Source organism: Penicillium brevicompactum, assembly GCF_028827555.1.
Source record: "Penicillium brevicompactum strain IBT 35665 chromosome Unknown utg000001l_segment0_segment0, whole genome shotgun sequence".
Taxonomy (NCBI): domain Eukaryota; kingdom Fungi; phylum Ascomycota; class Eurotiomycetes; order Eurotiales; family Aspergillaceae; genus Penicillium; species Penicillium brevicompactum.
In genome coordinates this window covers 6,554,716-6,575,712 of record NW_026623203.1, presented here as the reverse complement: position 1 = coordinate 6,575,712, position 20,997 = coordinate 6,554,716, and the positions used below count along the sequence as shown (strand labels likewise).

Genomic DNA, 20,997 nt, shown 5'->3' with positions numbered 1-20,997 from the left:
GCCTAGGCGCCGGGCAATGCCTGGATGGCGCGAGCCATTATACTTACCGCGTCACCTGCATCTGTTTCAGAGGGGGGATTAAGGGAATATAATTGTGTCAATTTGAGGCTCCGCCTTTTCTTTCAGAAATGAATGTAGTGTTGAGATAGACTTTCATCGTGGCTAGTATCTATAGACTCGGACACAGTTTATTGCCCTAGAATGGATCAGGTATTCACTTGGGCCCAAATCGTTGGCCCATTGTCTATTCCGAATGTCCATACTGCGTTCATGTTGTATGTCAGGCAGCTTTCTCATGGCCTGCTATATTCCATGGTAGTAAAATGTTGCAGATCGTGTCTTAGGTCCGTGATATCTTTCAACCCTAGTAGAGCTAGAACGTTAAAAGCGTCACATCACAAAGAGTAGTCAGGCATCAAGGCTCGCAATCCACTGACTTCCATCGTTATCCACGGTGGCGGAAGGTTCGATGACATAATCTGAGCTTAAGTCATCATCAGTAGCCGCCTAGTTGGAACCTTTGGAGCTCCAACATCATCGCAACGTTCCTCACTCTCTCCATCCGTCAGATTGCGCTTATTTGATCTGTCGGTTGATTCCATTTCGCTTTATAAATCTCTCTCTCCACTTCTCTCTTTCCCACCATTTTTGAGCGCTTGACTTTCCATTAACACAAGCTTGCTTCTATCCACGTCACGACCTAAGATACGGCCATCATGTCTGCTGAGCCGGATCACACGCACGAGAAGAAGAGGGTCAACCTCAAGTAAGTTGATATCCAAATCGGCTTTTCGATGATTGAGAGCTAACTTGACTCCAGGGACGCCTCCGGCGCCGAGCACAAGGAGGTAAGGATATGTGTGCAGGACAGCTCAAAAGGGCCTCAAAAGCTGATCTTGATTACAGGAACTTGACACCTCCACAGCTATTCTCAAGAAGAAGAAGAAGCCCAACTCTTTGATGTAAGTGGCTGGCAAGAGATGGCTGGATCTGAGCCGAGCTGACCAGTTCTCCCGCAGTGTGACCGATGCCGTTAACGATGATAACTCCGTTATTGCCCTTTCGAACAACACCATGGAGACGCTTCAGCTTTTCCGTGGTGACACAGTTCTCGTTAAGGGTAAGAAGCGCAAGGATACTGTGCTGATCGTCCTTGCCGATGACGATCTCGATGACGGAAGTGCTCGCATCAACCGTGTTGTGCGTCACAACCTTCGTGTCAAGCACGGCGACATTATCACTGTTCACCCTTGCCCCGACATCAAATACGTAAGCTGGAAACGATCAACTTCTTATCACATCCATTTATTAACCTATTTTTGAACAGGCCAAGCGCATTGCTGTCCTCCCTATTGCCGATACCATCGAAGGTCTTACCGGTTCTCTCTTCGATGTCTACCTCGCTCCCTACTTCCGCGAGGCCTACCGACCAGTCCGCCAGGGTGACCTGTTCACAGTACGAGGTGGTATGCGACAAGTCGAGTTTAAGGTTGTGGAGGTCGACCCTCCAGAGTACGGCATTGTTGCCCAGGACACAATTATTCACTGCGAGGGCGAGCCCATCGAGCGCGAGGACGAGGAGGGTAACCTCAACGAGGTTGGTTACGACGATATTGGTGGTTGCCGCAAGCAGATGGCTCAGATCCGTGAATTGGTCGAGCTGCCTCTCCGTCATCCCCAACTCTTCAAGTCCATCGGTGTCAAGCCCCCTCGTGGTATCCTCATGTACGGTCCTCCCGGTACCGGTAAGACCCTGATGGCTCGTGCCGTTGCCAACGAGACTGGTGCTTTCTTCTTCCTGATCAACGGTCCTGAGATCATGTCTAAGATGGCTGGTGAATCCGAATCCAACCTACGCAAGGCCTTCGAGGAGGCCGAGAAGAACTCTCCCGCTATCATCTTCATTGATGAGATCGACTCCATCGCCCCCAAGCGTGAGAAGACCAACGGAGAGGTCGAGCGCCGTGTTGTTTCGCAGCTCCTCACCCTCATGGACGGCATGAAGGCCCGCTCCAACGTCGTTGTCATGGCCGCCACTAACCGACCTAACTCCATCGACCCTGCTCTCCGTCGTTTCGGCCGTTTCGATCGTGAGGTCGACATTGGTATCCCCGATGCCATTGGCCGTCTCGAAGTCTTCCAGATTCACTGCAAGAACATGAAGCTTGGCGAGGACGTCGACCTTGAGACCATTGCCGCCGAGACCCACGGTTACGTCGGTTCTGATATCGCTTCGCTCTGCTCTGAAGCTGCTATGCAGCAGATTCGTGAGAAGATGGATCTCATCGATCTCGATGAGGACACCATCGATGCCGAGGTTCTCGACTCTCTTGGTGTTACCATGGAGAACTTCCGCTACGCCCTCGGTGTCTCCAACCCCTCCGCTCTCCGCGAGGTTGCTGTTGTCGAGGTCCCCAATGTCCGCTGGGACGACATTGGTGGTCTCGAGGAAGTCAAGCGCGAGCTCATCGAGAGCGTTCAATACCCCGTCGACCACCCCGAGATGTTCCACAAGTTCGGTCTTTCACCTTCTCGTGGTGTTCTGTTCTACGGTCCTCCTGGTACTGGTAAGACCATGTTGGCCAAGGCTGTTGCCAACGAGTGTGCTGCCAACTTCATTTCCGTGAAGGGTCCCGAACTTCTCAGCATGTGGTTCGGTGAGTCCGAGAGCAACATCCGTGACATCTTTGACAAGGCCCGTGCTGCTGCTCCTTGTGTTGTCTTCCTTGATGAGCTTGACTCCATTGCCAAGTCCCGTGGTGGTTCCGTCGGTGATGCCGGTGGTGCCTCCGACCGTGTTGTCAACCAGCTTCTGACTGGTAAGTTTCTTTGTTGTTGATTTTTACTCTTGAACATTTGCTAATACCCTAACAGAGATGGATGGTATGACCTCCAAGAAGAACGTGTTCGTCATCGGTGCCACCAACCGTCCCGAGCAGCTCGATGCCGCTCTGGTCCGTCCCGGTCGTCTCGACACCCTCGTCTACGTTCCCCTGCCCGACCAGGCTTCTCGTGAGGGTATCCTCAAGGCTCAGCTCCGCAAGACCCCTGTTGCCGGTGATGTCGACATGGACTTCATTGCCAGCAAGACCCACGGTTTCTCCGGTGCCGATCTTGGCTTCGTTACCCAGCGTGCTGTCAAGCTCGCCATCAAGCAGGCCATCTCTGCTGACATCGACCGCCAAAAGGAGCGTGAAGCTGCTGGCGAGGATGTCAAGATGGACGATGACGAGGAGGACGTCGAGGACCCCGTGCCCGAGCTCACCCGTGCTCACTTCGAGGAGGCCATGAAGTCTGCTCGCCGCTCCGTCACCGACGTGGAGATTCGCCGCTACGAGGCATTCGCCCAAAGTCTCAAGAACACTGGAGGCGGTAGCTTCTTCCGCTTCCCCTCTGCCGGCGAGGTCCAGGAGAACGATACCTTTGGTGAGGCTGGAAACGACGACAGCCTCTACGATTAAATGGCTTTAGCTGCGAAATGACTTTGTTTTTAGTGGCTTGGCTGATCCTGAATTCTGCTGCATCCGTATGATAGATCGCTTCGCGGTAGAAATGCGGGTTCGATCCGGCTTATGAGTGTTCCCTTTTTTTTACCTTGGTCTTTTTCTTCCTGTCTTGTCCACATATCATGTGCCATAATAGCCAATACAGGTGGAGATTTCTCTATGTCCATTTCGGTTGCAGTAAATTGATCCAGTAGTCCGCTTCTGTAGTACAGGCCTCTCTTTGGCGTCCCACGGCCTCGTAGTATCTTGGAGGGGGTTTCAACCCTGTGGCACCTTATATTTTTATGTGAACGACTATCTCGACAGTAAGATCTCAAGGGCACGAGCTAGGAAGATAAAAATATTTGTATTATTAATGTATGCATGATGCCACGCTGTATGCCCAGACGGTCATTAAAAAAACCAGTACCCCAGCACCCAGCCCTAAGCTGGTGTCTCATAAAAAAAATTATCGGTAAAGGATACAAAAGCCACCCAGCTTCTCAAGTCAGGGCAGTACCGAACTAGAACTTGGGACTAAACTTGCTCATCGCGCGAATCTTCGCACCATAGATGAAAAACAAGATGGGAATGGGAATCATAGCCACAGTGATGAAACCCAGAACACTCGAAGCCCAGGCCACGCCCAAATTCTTGTACATCTGCGTAGCGAAAAGTGGGAATGCGCCACCAACCGTAGATCGAACCAGGGTGTTCGCCGCAATAGCCGAGTTGGCAAACATCATATAGACATCGATGATATAGTTCAATCCCTGCATGAAAATAACAAGGATTCCAAGACCGATGGGAATACCCGCGATAGTCTGCGGCACCCATGAAATATTAGGACTGGAAGTCCAGCCGAACCAGAAGAGGCCGATGGGAAGTAGGGCAGAGGCAACCATCATAGGCACGAGACGCTCTTCAGGTACCACTCTGCCGTGTTTCTTGAGCTTGCGCGCGAATCGGGTTTTTGTGGTGTAGATGATTAGACAGGCGCCGAGTATCACTCCGATTAAGATGCCTAGGAATGGAAGGGCTGCGACGCCTAGATTTGTCCAGCCGCGAACCTCGTTGAAGGAGATTGGATAGGCTTCGAAGAAGAGATATAGAATGCCGTAGACGAGGGCAAGATAGATGGTCATAGCGACGAGGATTGGCTCTTGGATAAGCATTTGGAAAGGGCGGAATAGGTACTTCGTCACGATGTCTGACATTGTGGGCTTGTGTTCGTCGAGGAAGGAGTGGTAGGCCCAGTTCTTGGTTTCGACGCGTAGCCGTGCTGCTCGGTTTTGGAGGAGGACTGGAGCATATGTCTCTGGAACGACGCATAAAGCGACCAGTCCGAAGAATGCGGATGTGATGAGGGTTATCCATGCTGTCCAGCGCCATCCGAGGTGGGAGTCTGTGAGGAAGCCACCGCTGAAAGAAGTTAGCTGCTTGAAAGTTTGCGTGGTATGGGGGTCAAGCGTACATGATAGGGCCCATGACGGGACCTAGGAAAGTAGCCGAGCTGAACAGAGCAACTGCTACAGCACGGTCTGTGGGATTCCAGATATCGGCCATGGCACCGCCAACAACTGCCAGAGGGGAACAACCGAAGACTCCCATTAGGAATCGGCAGACCAGCACGGTCTCGAGATTCTGAGCTACTGCCACTGGGATCTGGAAGATGGCGAAGATGGCATAGCCTGAGAAGAGCGGGATGCGACGACCGTATAGTTCACTAAGAGGAGCCCAGCATAAGGGACCGAGAGCAAACCCAAAGACACATAGACTGGTACCCAGAACCATCACCTCGGTCGAGACGTTGAATTCCTTTGCGGTGACTTGGGTGGCTGTTGAAAAGACACTGGATGCGAAGGTAATCCACATGGTCATGGAGGACATCGTCAATGTGATGACCCATTTTCGTAGACTGGAGAAGTTCTGCGGATTCTCTGGGTCGTCAGGGCCGTCCCATTCGACAAGATTAGGGTCTTTTCCTTCTGCTTCGGGCTTGGGTTCAGGTTCGAGCTTCTCAACATCATCGGTATCTGGCTCAGCAACCCGATCTATAGGGGTATTTCGATCCATACTGAGTCGAGGGGTGGTATCGCGAGAGTTGAAAGGTCGGTCACTCATTGTGACTGGAAGTGGTGTGAGCGAGGAAAGAGCCCGGCGGCCACGCTCCAAATATAAAATCAACGGAGCTTCTAGAACAAGATTCTCTTCTGCCTTTCAGAAGCACTTAAAATCAATTTTAAGCAATGCTTTGTCAACGGCATTCAGAGCGCCATTTCATTCGCTCCTATTCCAACTTCGGACCTGCGGTCGTTCGCTCCGCCGGTATATCCGAGAGACTGGGAAGTCCGAGACGCGAAATCCCCGAGAAAGACTTATTGGGAAACATGTTTTCGCGTCATGCTGCTTTTGAATGACATGATCTTTGTAATATCCAAGGCTTGTTTACCATAAGACAACGTACGGAGTAGGTTTGGGGGAAATGGCTTCGATTCGGGATCGCTGAAGCGACTTGGTCCATTGCCTAAAGATCCCACCAAAACGGCCATGTCCCGAAGACCAGGATTGAAATAGTTAATGCAATAGTTTTAGCCTATCAGAATGGCTGAGTCGGGAATTTCACAGTGGCTATGAGGTACGGAGTAGAATTGTTATCACGGCGAAGTTCACACTCGGTCTCGGTCTTTCGGCGGCTGCCGAAATGTGGGGATCTCGGCATCTCCCACGTTTGGCTTGTCCGTTTTGTACTGTTTGCGGCCGAAGCCTGGGTGATGTCAGATTTAGACTTCTTAAAAGAATGTTCTTTGGTTGTAGGCTTCAGAGCTTTATCTTTACCTCACGTACATCGCTGCTTATAGGGGTAGGTAGACTCTTATGGCCCATGGGAGTAAAGATAACCATGCATCTCTGATCTGATAGAGATGCTGTCCCTTTGTTTCAGATTCAACGGCGCTGAGTATACTCTGCTTAAGGTACAGTGATACTTGATCACGATTGGTTTCATTCAGAAATCTTGGCCAAATTGCGCATGGGTAAACATTCATGGATGATATTGGGTTCTAATAGTGGTTGCATACAACATATTATATCTTTGAAGCGAACGAGCCACGAAGAAACTGATTTTACAAAGCAGATGACCATCGCGCTTCCAATGACCATGCTTCTGAATAGCGAGATAGTGTTGTGGTTGACCCTCTCACAGCAAGGAGAAAGCATTGTGGGCCCCTCTGCCCAAAGAGTTCCATCGCGGCCCCCAGTGTTGTGGCATCGCCCTCAACCGACCCGCTTTTACCCGCATGGTGATCTTGCCTTCATGACATTTCTGTGCTGTACATGTACGATAGCAAAGTACCTCCAGGCGCCTTTCAGGCTGTATCGCAATTCCTCTTTGTATAGTTCATATTCTAGAGGGAAATGTCGCGTAGCCGATCTCTGAGATCTTTGAGATCTTCGCTTGCGGAAACTATGGAAATATTAGACTTTGGGATAGACAGTTTGCACCGGCTTAGCGTCTGATTTTGACGGTTTGCACACCCGCTAGTCCGGTGCAAACTTCCCAGGTTGCTACCCCTTCTTCAAGGCAATGTCCCGCGAGCAGCAATGGACACCACATCAGATCCTACTGCGATCTTTGACGCCACCTTAGCCGTGCGTCATGTCTTCAAGGCGGCCATAGCAGCCCCACGGCTAATGCACTCGGAATGGGCTGAGAATAGATTGGCTGATTTTGATCTCTGGTGCGCTAGCACCGGGGCTTCTACAACGGGAGAACTCTCGTTGGATCACCAATGGCATACCATCCCGGAGGTGCGCGCTATGGTTATTGACTCCTTGTCGACGGTGAAAACTGTGCTACAAAACTGTATCGATGAAGGTACAGATACATTCAGTCGAGATTGAGGTATCTTCAACGTCTAAAATTACTGCCTAGGCCAAGAGACCAAGAATTCTTATACTGAGCTGTACGAATGGGAACTGTCCAATATGAAAGAGGTTGAAAGTAGCCTCAGCCTACTCGCTTGGCTCACACTTACAATTCAGAAAGAGGGGGATCATTCTGGACCCCAGGGAGAAGACAGTGAATTTGAACAACATGAACCTCAAATTCATGCTTTGAACCGGCATCTTCAAATACTTCTCTTGACGCGTCCCAATGAGTCCGGAAGTTCAGATGCGAGCGCCCAGCAGCTTGACCCAACGCGGTTGACCTCAATTCAAAAGCGACTCGTCGATACGAACTTGAGACGGCGAAATCGGTTTCTGAACGCCCAGCAGCATGCGCAAAAATTAAGACATGAGTTTGAGCACTTCAAGAACTTGTCAAGTGAGACACAAGCATTCGCAGGTCTTTCGCTCTCGCAAGACAACCCGATAGCTGGAAAGCATGACATGCAAGCTCAAGATGCGAAATCTGCGAAAGTAGTGGAAGATCGCTTTGAGAATCCGCATGCATGGTTAACGGCGCCTTCGACGGTTCTGTCAGTAACAAGCTCTCAAATAACTTACCCAAAGGCCCCGCTTCTCCATGATAGCAAATTGCTTTTCATGTGCCCTTGTTGTTGTCAGTGTCTTACTGCCGCAGCAGGACAAGGTAATCAGTGGAAGTAAGTTACTCTTTCCACCACAGTTGACTCCGCTCAGTTGTTCTGACCTGCTGCATAGAAAACACCTGATGGGTGATATTTTACCTTTTACATGCATTGTCGAGAACTGTGCTGAGCCTGGCAATCGATATGCAGATCGAGTGGCATGGCTCAACCATATGAACGAAGAGCATGGGGGCGCCGAAGAATGGAAATGCTTTTCATGCTCAAAGAAGGAAATTCATCTCACTTTCGAGCAATTGACTGATCTCATCGCACATTTTGAACAGCACCATAACACGATACTGCAACCACCTCAGGTTTATGGGCTACTCTCAGGGTGGAGGTACAGAGTCCCTTACGAGATCACGGCTTGTCCACTTTGCTCTTTTGAAAGTGCCGATCAAGATGCTCTTGTTGACCATACTGCCGCACATGTCCACTCCTTTTCGCTGAAATCATTGCCGTGGGCTTTGAGAGAAGGGTTGGACGAAGACGGCAATGGCGATGAAGAGTATTTCAAGATCTATCCATATTTTGAGGCGCCCAGCTTTCAACCAGAGCCCTCGTCAAGGTCGCCTGGTGTTTCATCCCCGGCAGACACAGATTCGGGGGAATTGTGGACTCGGATCTCGCCAATGATGTGGGCAAGCAGCAACGACTGACCGAGGATATACTTGAACGAGTACCTGATGATGTCTTGAACCTGGCAGGTATGAGCAAGTGGGTGGAAACACTAGATAGCGCAGGGGACACAGAAAGCGGAAAGTCTGTGGATGAAAGTTGTGACACGGCCACAAAACATGATAAGGACAAAGCTGGGAAGTAAATTGAATTCAGACCTTTTTCTTCCAGGCAGCACAAGGATACTTTAAGTGCTTGCAAATACCACTGACAGTTGTGTACTGATTCAAGTCAGGTGTACAAGCATTCATCCGGTGTATAGATCACAGTCTGTTTGTACCTGCTATGAAAATGACATTCATCTGAAAGAAAAAAAATTCCTAACCACAGTCAGATCATAGTAATTCTTTTTCTGGACGAAAAATTCCGAATCAACCACGAGTGGATGTGTGATAAATCCCGGCTTGCATTGAAATTGTGGACGCGTCGCGATAGTCGCGGGCGGTGAACCACACCACACCATCCATCTCCAATCCGCAACATCCTCCTGTCAAGTCCATGAGCAGCCCATCATGCCTTTGCGCTCTCGCCAAGGTCCTTCCGAGGTAGTGGAAGACTCGGGACTTCGCAGTTTATCTTTTAACCAACCACTATCATGGCGCGTGGGGCGCTCGGCCATCCCAATCGCCGATCTCCTCGACCGTCTGCGAACTCTCGCGCAGGAGCTTCGCAAGCTCGACCAGGAGGAAATTGACAAGGAATCGCTACGCAAAGTATCCCAGGAACTTGCCAGTGCTAATCTGCTTGCCCACAAAGATAAGGGTGTCAGAGCGTGGGCCACGTGCTGTATCGTTGACGTTTTGCGACTATGCGCTCCCGACGCGCCTTTCACGCGTAATCAGCTGAAGGTACGACAATATGATGGACCAATATAATGCGCGCACTCTGTGCGACCAAGTGATGTGCTAACAGAGATGGATCTAGGATATTTTCACCTGCATTGTGTCCTCTGTCATCCCCGCGCTGGCGGATCCGTCCAACGCCTACAATGCCCAACATATCTACGTTCTCGGCTCCCTTGCTGAGGTCAAGAGTGTGGTGTTGATGGTTGATCTCGACCACCCAGATTCACTTATCGTCCCGTTGTTCACCGGCTGTTTCGACATTGTGTCGGGTTCGTCAAAGGCGTCCACCGGCGAGGAGGTTGCCAAGAATGTCGAGTTCGATATGACCCGAGTGCTGGTGACCGTTATTGACGAGTCGCTTGTTCTCGCCCCGGAAGTTGTGGATATCATTGTCGCCCAATTCCTGCGTGTGGACCCGCGGGTCATGGACAAGAAAGGAAAGCGACCAGATGCGCCTGTCGATGCCAAGCAAGATACACTTCTGCTGAAGGACTACCCCGCTGCTTATAACATGGCCAAGGCTATCTGCCAGGCTTGTCCCGAGCGAATGACTAGTCACATCAGTCAGTACTTTAACAACGTGATTATTGATGCGTCTGTTCCCGCTGGTCAGGCCAATGGCTCCAAGCATGGCGCGCGCAAGCCTAATCTCGATGATTCAGACGAGGAAGGGGAAGATATCAAAGAATTGAGCAAGGCGCATCGTCTCATTCGAGAGTTGTGGCGTGCCTGTCCTGAAGTGCTGCAGAACGTGATTCCCCAAATTGAAGCTGAACTGTCTGCGGAATCTGTGGCCTTGCGCTTGTTGGCTACACAGACTATCGGAGATCTCTCTGCTGGCATCGGTGTTGCAGGTCCTCCTCCCCCACCTCCTATGGACCCGACGACCTACCCACCAGTATCTCTTGTGGATTACGATAAAACTATTCCTCAACCCAATATTCTCGTGACCCCTATCTCTCCCAAACCTTTCTCTCAGGTCCACAACTCTGCTTATGAAGCCTTCTTGAGTCGTCGTCTTGACAAGACGCCATCAGTTCGCGCCGCCTGGGTTACAGTCGTGGGACGAATCCTCCTTACGTCAGCTGGAGGCTCTGGTCTCCACGAGAGTGAAGAGCACAGTCTCGTTCGAAACCTCGCATCAGTGCTTCGCGATGGTGATGAGAAGGTCCGCGTGGCTGCGGTTGACGCCGTTGGTCAATTTGGTCTTTCCCAGATTGTGCACAGATTGAGCGTGGACGGTGGCTGCTCATCGCCAGACTCTGTCTTGGCGATTCTCGCTGAGCGAGTGAAGGATCGCAAGCCCCATGTCCGCGAGCATGCCATGAAGATCCTGGCGCGCATGTGGGCAGTTGCAGCCGGTGATATTGAGCAAAACACAGAGCCTGTCGTATCTCTTCTGAAGGATGCCCCCTCCAAGATCTTCGACGCGTTCTATACCAATGACCAAGAAATCCACGTTCTGATTGACCGAGTATTGTTCGAGACACTTTTGCCCCTATCATACCCACCTGTGAAATCAAAGCTTTCTCGGGGAAACTCAAGTCAATCACAAAAACAGAAGGAGAAAGACAGCCAGGCGACAGGACCTGATGAAGAGACAGATGTTGACAAGATCCGTGTTCGTCGTATCCTTACCTTGCTACGAGGTTTGGATGAAAAGGCCCGGCGAGTTTTCTTCGTCATGTTGGCCCGTCAGATGTCCATGAGGTCGGCCGTGACTCTATACCTCGAGGCCTGTGAGAAGTACAACGGTGGAGTTGTCGACAAGGACGAAGACGCAGTCAAGGCACAACTGTCCAAGATCGTTGAGACATTATCCAAGACATTCCCAGATGCCTCCCGAGCATCTGCAGACTTGTGGAAGTTCGCCAAGGTGCACGATAGACGCAGTTACCAACTCCTTCGCTTCACCATGGCTGCTGTGAGTGACTATCGCACTGTTGTCAAGGCTACAAAGGAGTTACAGCGGCGATTACAATCCGCCAACAACTCTCCCCTTCTTGAAACCCTCACGCCACTCATCTACCGCTGTGGCTCTCTGATCTTTAACAGAAGTCATATTCCTGCGATCATGAGCCTTTCCCGGACAGATGAAAATGGATTGGCCAATGCCGCACAAGAGATGCTGAAGCAAATCTCGTCGCAGAACCCTGAGGTCCTAGAAGCACAGGTCCAAGAAATGTGCAAGGATCTTGAGGCTCAAGCTCCCAAGGCCTCATCCGCTGGCGATGCTAGTGCCGAGGACATTCTTAAGGCTTGTGCTGGCTTTGCCAAGAAGCTCCCTGCTAAACTGCCCAAGGAACGGAAGTTCTTGCAGGCTCTCACGAGCCATGCCCTATACAGTTCGTCACCACATGCTGCCAAGCATGCCGTGTCCATTCTCATGGCCACTGCTGAGCGCAAGGAGATGTATGCCAAGGACTTGGTCCAGAAGTGTGTCAAAAAGTGGGCCTATGGGTCTGATCATTTCCTTACACGCCTCGCTACCTTGTCACAGTTGAATCTCCTCGCGCCTAGAGAGACGGACGAGGAAAGTGACGCTATAATCTCAATTGCCGTCAACCAAATACTCCTCACTAATCGCACACCTGAACCGAACTCCGAATATACCTGGACTGATACTGTTGATGAGGAGACAAATGCTAAGGAGTGGGCGCTGAAGATCATTGTCAACCGCCTCCGGGCCAAGGACGGAGCAGACAACGAAGCGGATTTCCGCGCCCATGCCAAGCCCGTCTATGAAACTTTGAACAAGCTGGTCGTGGGCGAAGGCGAGATATCCAAGAAAAAAGATACCCCTGCTGGTCAGAAATCACGTCTCCGCCTGCTAGCTGCCAAGTCGCTACTCAAGTTGTGTGCTGGAAACACCGTCTGCGACAGTCTCTTGACACCAGCCGACTTCAATGCAATCGCTCTGGTTGCCCAAGACCCGCTCTTGCAGGTGCGAAGTGGATTCATCAGCCATCTTAAAAAGAAGCTCGTGCAAAAGTCGCACCTCAGTCACCGCTGGTATATTGTCCCATGCTTGCTTGCCTTTGAGCCTGTTCACAGCTTGAAGGAAAGCACGCTGACTTGGTTGCGGTCTCGTGCGGCATACTTCGCTCAGCAGGCGCAAGCCAGCGGAAAGCGCACAGAACAAACCATGGTCATGGAATTAATATTCTCGCGTCTATTGTCCCTTCTTGCATACCACCCCGATTACCCGTCTGAGGACCTGGACGAGTCTACGAAACTAGGCGACCTCACGGACTTCTCCCAATACATCCTCTTCTACCTATCCGCAGTTGCCAACGAGGAAAACATGTCCCTGATCTTCCACGTCGGGCAACGCGTCAAGCAATTCCGCGATGGCATCACCCAGTCTGATGAGATTTCCACCCGTCTTCACACGCTGTCTGATCTGGCCCAAGCTACTGTCCGCCGCTTCGCAGACATCTACTCCCAGCAACACAAGTTCGGCGGTGCTGCTGGCGCCACCAACATTCTGCAAACATATCCTGGGAAAATGGGAGTTCCCAGCTCTCTATTCAACTCCATGGGTAGCCACCGCGAAGCCCAAGACGTGGCCGACAAGAACTTCCTCCCAGACGAGCTAGATGATCTCTTGGACCGGGTTGTCCGAGCCGCAATGAAGCCGAAGCACAACGTAGCGCACAGCACGCACGGTAGCTCAGCGAAGAAGCGAAAGCCGTCTCTTGATACCAATGGCAAGCCTTCCGCCGCGAAGAAGGCTCGCAAGGAAAAGCCTGCTCGAACTCCGCGCAAGTCGACCTCTTCAGTCGGGGCCAAGCCCAAGCGGAAATCCAAGAATGACGACGGATGGTCCTCTGATGAGGGCGTTAAAGATGCCACCCCAGCTTCCGCTCGCAGACGCAGCATGAGAGGTACTGCGACGCACGAGGTCAGCTATATTGACAACGATAGCGACGAGGCCGACGAGGAGATGGTGGAGTGGAACAAACCCAAGTCAAAGGATGATGCGGAGGAAGACGAGGACGAGGACGAGGATGTCGAGGAGGAGGAGGAGGAGGAGGAGGAGGAGGGGGAGGCAGAAGAAAGTGAAAACGAAGAAATGCAGGACGACGACAAGGAGAATGTCGATGAGCCAGAGGCCAGTGAGAAGGAAGCGACACCACCTCCCAAACCACGCGGGAAGGCCAAGGACACAAAGAAGCCTGATACGAAGCAAACCACTCTACCTTCCCGACGTTCCTCGCGTCGCGGTTGATCTCAGCTGCTGGTGTGGACCTTCTTTTCATCCAGTGGTCATTTTCTCATGTTCAGGGTTTGTTAGCCCGTCGAAATGCAAAGTCATCTGATATCTTTTTCGAAGGTGTGATTACGCATTTCATTCATATTGATATTCATATCCATACTCGTTCATATCCATATCCCAATTTACATGTTATCACCATTTGTCATCAGGTACGGACTATCTCAGGGCATTATTTCATCCTATGTAATCTATTGAGCGATAGGTCTGAAATCGGCTTCGAGAACCTTGGAACTAACTCCCTAGATGTTTAGTGTCTGGGTATGATACTAAGCTTTCACAATATTCATAGACGAAAAAAAGCGGCAGCTCCGATAGAGAGAGTACTCGGATACCTTGCAAGGGTCTCTCAAACTCGTGTGGATTTCGGTGCGCTCATTGCCCGATTAGGAAGTTCAACAATTGGACTCATGAAGTCTTTGAATTTGACCCACGATCCTCATATGTCGAGAACCATGTTATCTTGGAAATCTTCTAACATTTGACGGCTATGAATACGTATCTTGTCTTATCTCATCGCTAGCATGTTCCCTGCTGGTTTGTGTTGTGACATCACTTTATTACTCAATTAGGGGGTTCAACTGCCACAGTGATAATTTCGTCCTCTCCAGGGCTCTCTTTGCATTTGACTTACATGCAACCTTGGAAATTTCTAAACAGGCAGTTAGAGGCAAAGGGCTTTTGAATAGTGTCAAATTGATACAAGAACTCCAGGTCATAGGAGCATCTTCTGAGGTTAACGCGTGAGTTCAATGTTAAATTCCAGAATATGTAATTAACCTTGGTAGACTTCTATATAAACAACATTGAGATACCCCAATTCGGAAGCAGACCGAAATGATTACTTCAAAACAACCGCTACAATGTCCTCCACTCGTTCCCTAGGCACCTCACGACCCAAAAGCCAGCCAGCATGCCAGATAGTATCCTCCTGAGACTTGATCGACTGCTTCAAACGAGGCCACAGATTGAAGTGACCATGCGGCACACCAGGATAAACCTCAAGTCTCACATCAACACCACTATCCTTCAAAGTCTTCGCATAAACAATACCGTCGTCCCGAAGAACATCCAAACCCGCGACTTGGACGTACGTGCGTGGAATAGCAGAGAACGGAGCTGTAGAAGCGAAAGGCGTAAAGTCCTCTGACAAGAAGTCCTGCTTATACATAGTCTCATATCCACCCTTTGACTCTGAATGGAGGCCTGGATTTCCTGGTGCATTGGCATTTTGCTCTTGTGATACCCAGATCTCCTTATACTTCTCCGGAACTGTCTCTGCGCTCATGCATACCGGTATACTAGCAAGCACGCCGGTGATTGGCGGAGATAGTTTTTCTTTGATTGAGCGATGGGCAGTGACGACTGAGAGGTTCCCGCCTGCTGATCCGCCGCCTAGCACGAAGCCTTTGGTTAAGTCTGCGTCGAGGATTGCTTCGTTCTTGGCTATCCACTTCACGCTATCCCATATGTCATTTGGGGCAGTTGGGAAGGGGTGCTCTGGGGCGAGACGATATGATAGTTGAACGATAGTAGCGCCGTATAATGAAGCGATTGTGCGGGCCCAGATGGTTGACTGGATGTTCGTGCCCATCACAAAGGCGCCACCGAAGATCAGGACGACGACTGGGTTGCCTGATGAGTTTGGGGGCTTGGTGATGCGGAGTTCACTTTGGTAGCCATCACGCATTGGGATCTCGAGGACGGTCTCTTGTGTGTCGAATGATGGGCAAGATTCATGTATTTTCTTTTCCATTGCTGAGACTGCTTCTCGCATGAGTTCAACGGGGTGTGAGAAGTCCAACTTGAGTGGTGGAGTGTGCTTGAGAATCTGAGACGGTTAGATGGGGACTGGGAAATATCATAGTGGTGGCTCACTTCTTCGAGCTCTGGGTCAACGATGCCTAGTCTCATGACATCTTCTTTGGTGTCATATTGATCCATGTTTAGATTGTGGTTGCAGAGGTTGAGGTTGGGTTGTGGACCAGGGGATTCGATGAGATCAAGTCTTTTATATTACATTTGTCTATATAGCAAATTCGTATGGAATACGGAATACTCCGTGCGGCATGATAGGTTGTGAATCATGATCTGACTTGCAGCATACGGCGAGATTCATCATGACTCATGGACTGTCACGCACGGCCCAGGGCTGCGAGTGACGCTGTATAAACACACGATCTACTCAGTACTCCGTACACCCTCACGCACTGAGTTGATGCTCTTGAGTATAGACAATAGTGGGTGCACTGCCAGGAAATCTTTTATTCACTCCTAAGGTCGTTTAAACTGCGATAACACCAAAACCAACCATGCAACGTCGAGCGGTCAAGCACTTTAAAATTAAAAAGATCAGGACTGTCCGAGAAATCAAAGCCTATACACGAGAAAAGAGTCTTGGACTGGATGGAATTCATCAAATGTGTAATGGAAAGAATACAAGCGATCTGGAAAGAGAAAAGAGTACACAGGACGCCGTCATCACTTCATGATCGAAATTGATTATGGCGGTCCGGAGGGAGAGGCATGTACACCGGGGGCAGGGCTGGCGCTGGCGCTTCCTTCGCCGGCAAAGCCACCATTCTTCGCAAGGCGCTCTTCGACACGCTCCTTGTGCTGCCTGTTGCGGAGGTGGACTTCGAAGTTATCCACCGTCATGCCCGGACCGGGGGTGTAGAGTTTTCCAGGACAGTCATGGCAGCGGATCCGGGGAAGGTATTGGTATTTGATATTTTGGCCTTGCTGGAGGTTGTTTGGATTGGCCACCGGGGCTAGGGTATCGGTGTCAACGGCAGAGTACCGCATAACGCCCTCAAAGGAGTCATTGGTGTGTGATTGTTTGAGTTTGCTGAGGCCAGCGGCCAGCCAGTTGGGTGGTGGGGGCTGTGAACACGGAGTCAGCCATGAGCCAGAACCTGGGGTTTAATAATATCTACTTACGCCGGAGACGCCGGGTTGCGGGGGGTTGGGAGCATCAACTGCGCCGGTTTGCTGAGGGCGAGGAGGAGGATGGAGTCGGGATTGTTTGTCAAGGGGAGGTGCCATTGCGCGTGCAGCAGCTTGCGCGGCGGTTTGAGAGGCAATGCGTCTTCCGTTCCTCAAGTCAACCAGCTTGTCGCGTGATATCTTGAATTTCACGATCAATCTCTCGGTTTCCTCCACGCTTTCCTCCCGATATTGTTGCCTCCGGGAAGAGGCCCGAGGTTCATGGAAAACAGGTTCTGGTGTTGCCGATTGTCCTAGACTGGCGCGCAGAGCTGCATGAGCCGCAGTTGCCGCGCCCCTCATGCCTCTGGTGCGGGCGGTTCCCTGCGCAAGGTTGGGACCGATGGCAGGAGAGCCGACAGAAGAATCATCGCTGTCAAACTCGTCCGAATCATCATCGCCACGATGTCCAGTCATGCCACGGCGGCGACCAGATCCGGTGCGCTTGATCACATTGCTCTCCTCGAAGGATCCCACCGAGTTGGGAATCACGGAAGACACAATCATCGTACGGATCGTACGTTGACGGTCCTTGAGATCTGGTAAAGCGGGACCACCCCGACGGTTGATGGACCGCTTCTGGCGACGTTGTTCTCGAGAGATGGAGATCTCGGTACGTTCGAGATCTGCTTCGTTGAGTTCGTAAAGATAAGGAGTGTGTTCCTTGGCAGACTGATATGGGCGGAAGGCAGAGGCCACAGGAGTGGGAAGGAAAGAGGTGTGAAGATCTGGGTCCTCGATCGGGCGACCGTCGAATGGATGAGCGACGATGTACAAGGATTTGGTGAAAAGCTGAGCTTGCTCGCGAATCGAATGGGCGATGGCAGTGGTAAATTCACCAGAGAGAGAGAGGTCGTTGGTCATGTGCAAGGCGAAATCTTCGGGGGAATTGTTGGGATCGTTGATGTCCCACTCAAATTGGTCGATTAGGGTATGTTGGCCGATAGTGATATTCAACTTGACCGAAATGCGCATCTCGTCATTCTTATACGCAGTGTAGGGCAACTGTGGATCAAGGGCGTCTTCGTGTATGTTGAGATGTGGGTAATAATCGATCACCTGGTCCTGAATGCTCTGGGAGATCATTCGTACCAAAGGAATTGAGCTCTCCAGCGCGAGACCCATATCCTCGACGAGCTTCTCGGCGAATAGATCTGGAGATACAACACGATCGTGCAGGTTCCACGTGAAAGTATCACGGATCTTGACCTTTTCCCAATCGATATCCAAGCGCACAGGCACGAGGTCCTCTGTTTGCTCGCTCTGCATCTTTGCTTCACGCCGAGAAACGCGCAATTCCCGTGTTTTTCGGTTTCCTGGCCGACGGCGGTGGGTAGGGTATAGAAGTTGAGGATGTTGGTTGCGAAGGTCGGTACGGGGGTTGCCAAAACCCTCATATCCAACCCCGTATAATACAGCTGGGTTGTGCTGGTTCTCGCGGCGGACCGACAAATAATAATCCCGCTCTGCCTTCTTATTCTTGTGTAATTCCTGACCCGGGTTGTGCCAGGCGCTGGCGGCCGAGTGCTGGAATTCGCGATCCACGTACTGGGACAGGAGGATCTTGTCTAGTGGTGGTTCACGAGTGCGCACAGCCATAGTCCCGGCGACCTCGGCAGGTTGGGCGGCAGATCCATCACGGGATTGTTTCCTCGCTGAACCATTTGTGCCGTTGGATTGGTGTGTACCGTTTGAACCCTCACTGCCAGGGTCTGACGCGCCCGAGGCAGCTAACATAGCCTTCGCGCCTTGTTTGCCCTCCGCAAACGCGTCAGGAGTGTGCCCATTGGTCGAGTGGTTTGTGCTGGGATCGATGCTGTCTGCACCTGGCTCCCCCGTTTCCGACGCGCGGGAGCTGTTCGGGGCACTCAATTGAGAGTCGCCAAAAAGTTGCTCCGAGGGCAATGAGCCACTCGGTAGTCCGGGAGATGGCATTGTCGATAGTCTATTTTAATGCGAAACGAACGTCTGGCGCCACTCGTATGATCTTGGAAGCTCGAAGTGACTCAACGCGACAGGGATAGGTGCTGGCCGGTTACCGTAGCATTATGGGATGAAACCTGACAGGAAACCAAAACACGGTCAGTAAAGACTATTAAGGAGCAGACTGTCCCATTCATCGGCGTCGCGACCGTGCACGCAATGCCACATGATATGAGCTTGATGGACGTGTCGCAACGGGCGCATAGCCCAACCACACCCCCAAGTCACCAGCAGGGGGCGCGCGATGAATTGAACAGAATTGACATGGGTAAAATAGGACTGGGGAAAGCGATTGGGAAGGAAGTCCAACATACCAGGGCCGAAAGGGGAGAGCTCGATGTTGCGTGGACCGGCAGTTGCTGCGCAGAACCCGTTCCGGATCGGATGGGCCAGGTCAGCTGACTCTAATAATGAAACGCGATGATCCCAATCAAGGTGTTGTTCATCCACGGGGGATTTCCTGAGGTTGGTGGAGCTTCTTTGGGCTGGTGTGATAGATGAAAGAGGCAAAAGGAGATGAGGAAGAGTAGCCGTTACAAGTGTCCGCACCCGTCAAGATCATGAAAAGCAATGAAGCGCGCCATTCACGTCGAAGATATAGCTACAAGAGAGCCTCTAACTAGCTTACAATCATTTCTATTTAATAGGGCCTTTCAATACCTATTCTGAGGCCTCTTGAGCAGCACACGACCCCCGTTTACCAATTTTACATGCTGTCATGTGACCTGGTGTCCATCTGGTTATGTAATCGTATTTTCAATCGATTCAATCGATCTGACCTGGGAACTTCATCGGAGGATCAAGTCCACCACCACAGCACGGTGATCTGAGCAGTAAACCCCATCGTCAAACTTGTTTCCTAGGACTGCATAGCCATTCACTTTAAATCTCCGGGTTTCATGGACGGTAGGATCCACCAGAACATAGTCGATGCGCGAAGGCGGCTCATCCTCGTATCCAAACCCAGTCCAAGTAATGTAGTTACCATATCGATTCACGCGTTCAACCTCCTTGTACGCGTCAAGCAACCTTCCCGTCAACTCTTGGTAAGCTTCTTGATTCTCCTCGCTGTTGAAGTCACCGGTTAAGAAGGTGCCCGAAATGCACCTTGTCAGGCCGTCATGATCATACGTTCTTCCCCTCCATTCGGAAATCTTCCCCAGTATGATACGTGCAGCTTCTAAGCGGGATTGGGATCCCTGGTCATCAAGATGGGTATTCAAAACAAGGATCGTACTTTGGGTTTGTCGATGGATGAAAACACCAATGGTGACAATGCGAATAGAGGCCGCATCCCAGCTCTTGGACGGCCTTTCGGGTGTGCTGGAAAGCCACACCGTCTCCCATTCTATCAATTCCCAAATCGCTGGTCGGTAAAAAATAGGAGAGTACTCCCCAGACTGATGGCCGTCGTCTCTGCCCACCCCGATATAGTCCCACTCGGGAGCTTCGGGCTCTGATCCCTGGTTCAATCCAGCCAGCAGTTCACCCAGTTGGGTATGCAGTACCTCCTGCAGACAGACAAAAGACTCTTGGCAATGTCTGGTTTCGTATTGTAGCTCATTCAGAAGTAATTGTTTCCGCTGAGCCCAAGGCTGCTCGCCCTTGAAGGGCGATGTGGTAGCATATCGAATATTGTGGGTCAGAACCCGGATGGGAAGCACTTGGGTCATCATGGTAGACTGGAGAACAATGACGATCGGACTACACCGTCTCCATACGAAGGACAAAGAGGGGAAATTTGGTCAAGTGACAGGGTAGTTATGGGGATCGGAGTAAGTGAGAGAGAGAGGTCTGAGCGAACCTGGCTCAGGTCATAATCCGGGGTAAATAGAACCATTGTTAAAGACTAAAGCAATTCATACAATTAGACTACTCAGTACCTTTAGGTCTCATTAGATAGCAGTTACATCAGAGATCCACGGATGGGCGTAGCTCTTGAATGAAGTCAAGAAACCATGACGTCTTCGGCAAAGCCCTAGGTAGAGCGCCTTAAATATGAGGCGACTAAACCCCACCAACGCTAAACGCCCTCTACTCTCTGCACACGACTCGATCTCGGTCTGTTCCACTCCTCTAGCTTCACACGGATTTACAATCCGAACTTTTCCCTGACCACCTGCTTCTCTTTGTTGATTACAGCTCCCCGAGCC

General features: G+C 51.0%; 7 protein-coding genes across 7 annotated transcripts; 3 read left to right on the top strand and 4 right to left on the bottom strand.

Moving 5' to 3' along the window:
- Nucleotides 1–716: 716 nt before the first annotated feature.
- Nucleotides 717–3,461, top strand: cdc48 (AAA family ATPase CDC48; the record flags this gene model as incomplete). The annotated part of the gene is made up of 6 exons (XM_056951359.1): nucleotides 717–766; nucleotides 821–848; nucleotides 907–962; nucleotides 1,020–1,269; nucleotides 1,328–2,819; nucleotides 2,875–3,461. The coding sequence occupies 6 exons, from the start codon at nucleotides 717–719 to the stop codon at nucleotides 3,459–3,461; spliced, it is 2,463 nt and encodes an 820-aa protein (XP_056817274.1).
- Nucleotides 3,462–4,009: 548 nt separating this feature from the next.
- On the bottom strand, nucleotides 4,010–5,609 carry N7506_002062 (MFS transporter; the record flags this gene model as incomplete). Its single annotated transcript, XM_056951358.1, has 2 exons — nucleotides 4,010–4,907; nucleotides 4,960–5,609. 2 exons carry the CDS (start codon nucleotides 5,607–5,609, stop codon nucleotides 4,010–4,012), a joined length of 1,548 nt encoding a protein of 515 aa, XP_056817273.1.
- A 1,479-nt stretch (nucleotides 5,610–7,088) lies between these two features.
- On the top strand, nucleotides 7,089–7,388 carry N7506_002061 (uncharacterized protein; the record flags this gene model as incomplete). Its single annotated transcript, XM_056951357.1, has 1 exon — nucleotides 7,089–7,388. One exon carries the CDS (start codon nucleotides 7,089–7,091, stop codon nucleotides 7,386–7,388), a length of 300 nt encoding a protein of 99 aa, XP_056817272.1.
- Nucleotides 7,389–9,267: 1,879 nt separating this feature from the next.
- On the top strand, nucleotides 9,268–13,831 carry N7506_002060 (sister chromatid cohesion factor PDS5; the record flags this gene model as incomplete). Its single annotated transcript, XM_056951356.1, has 2 exons — nucleotides 9,268–9,603; nucleotides 9,680–13,831. 2 exons carry the CDS (start codon nucleotides 9,268–9,270, stop codon nucleotides 13,829–13,831), a joined length of 4,488 nt encoding a protein of 1,495 aa, XP_056817271.1.
- Nucleotides 13,832–14,717: 886 nt separating this feature from the next.
- N7506_002059 (alpha/beta hydrolase) lies at nucleotides 14,718–15,820 on the bottom strand (the record flags this gene model as incomplete). The annotated part of the gene is made up of 2 exons (XM_056951355.1): nucleotides 14,718–15,707; nucleotides 15,755–15,820. The coding sequence occupies 2 exons, from the start codon at nucleotides 15,818–15,820 to the stop codon at nucleotides 14,718–14,720; spliced, it is 1,056 nt and encodes a 351-aa protein (XP_056817270.1).
- Nucleotides 15,821–16,378: 558 nt separating this feature from the next.
- On the bottom strand, nucleotides 16,379–18,796 carry N7506_002058 (SWI/SNF chromatin-remodeling complex subunit SNF5; the record flags this gene model as incomplete). Its single annotated transcript, XM_056951354.1, has 2 exons — nucleotides 16,379–16,759; nucleotides 16,817–18,796. The coding sequence occupies 2 exons, from the start codon at nucleotides 18,794–18,796 to the stop codon at nucleotides 16,379–16,381; spliced, it is 2,361 nt and encodes a 786-aa protein (XP_056817269.1).
- Nucleotides 18,797–19,632: 836 nt separating this feature from the next.
- N7506_002057 (endonuclease/exonuclease/phosphatase family protein) lies at nucleotides 19,633–20,520 on the bottom strand (the record flags this gene model as incomplete). The annotated part of the gene is made up of 1 exon (XM_056951353.1): nucleotides 19,633–20,520. One exon carries the CDS (start codon nucleotides 20,518–20,520, stop codon nucleotides 19,633–19,635), a length of 888 nt encoding a protein of 295 aa, XP_056817268.1.
- Nucleotides 20,521–20,997: the final 477 nt, after the last annotated feature.